Source organism: Setaria italica, chromosome III (genome assembly GCF_000263155.2).
Source record: "Setaria italica strain Yugu1 chromosome III, Setaria_italica_v2.0, whole genome shotgun sequence".
NCBI lineage: Eukaryota > Viridiplantae > Streptophyta > Magnoliopsida > Poales > Poaceae > Setaria > Setaria italica.
The window spans coordinates 16,993,586-16,994,355 of record NC_028452.1 but is presented as its reverse complement, the minus strand read 5'-3'; the positions used below and the strand labels follow the sequence as shown (position 1 = coordinate 16,994,355).

At 57.5% G+C, this 770-nt stretch overlaps 1 protein-coding gene across 1 annotated transcript in view; it reads left to right on the top strand.

The window, feature by feature from the left end:
• Nucleotides 1-549: 549 nt before the first annotated feature.
• Nucleotides 550-770, top strand: part of LOC101772008 (selT-like protein) — a gene marked incomplete in the record, with an annotated part of 3,773 nt that continues 3,552 nt past the window's right edge. The window contains 1 exon segment of the mRNA XM_012844275.2: nt 550-764. Coding sequence (XP_012699729.1) covers nt 662-764 — 103 coding nt within the window.

The window sequence follows — 770 nt, the reverse complement described above, 5'->3', positions numbered from 1 at the left end:
AAATCAAGTGGTGGTAACTTTCCACTCCCGTCGTTTGAATCGGCGGCGCTCTGTTACCGTCACTTCATCTGGCAGTAACAAGCTACCGCCGTCCCATCAGGCGGTAACTCCGTGGTCCCATGGCCGCTAGCGATCCGTGTGCCACCCACTGTTTCTGATGGCGTTAAGCGGTTTCTGACACTGACGTGGTGTACCTGCACAGCTACCGCTGTTTCATCTAGCGGTAACTTCTCTTAACGTCGGTTGAAAAGGCAGTAGGGGTCCATTTTCTGCAAATTTCTGGATCAGCTATTTATTCCTGAAATAAAAAAATATAAAAATATAAAAATATAAAAATATAAAAATTTCTCGACAAGACGACGAATCGCGCCCGTCCCCATTCGCGAGAGCCCGACGCGACGCCCCAGCAGCCTCCACCACCAAAGATGCCCGGCCTTTCGAACTCCACTGACGGCTGGGACCCAAGTTGCCGGTTGGATTCGGCGAGCCCACCTGGCAGTGCGACACGGGAGGTTTCCAGCCTTCCTCCCTGGTCTGTGGTCTATCCCTCTCCCCACAGTCCCCACACAACCCCGCGTCTTGGAAAGGGCCGGAGATCGGAGACGCGAAGGCAGCGAGCAAGCAACCGAAGGCCGAAGCCGTCCACCCCCGCGCCGGCGCTATGGACCGCGCGCAGCTCCTCCTCGTCGGCCTCCCGGCCCTGCTCTTCTTCTCGGACCTCACCCACATCTTCGCGCCGCCGCCTCCCCACCTCCGCCACCCCCATCACC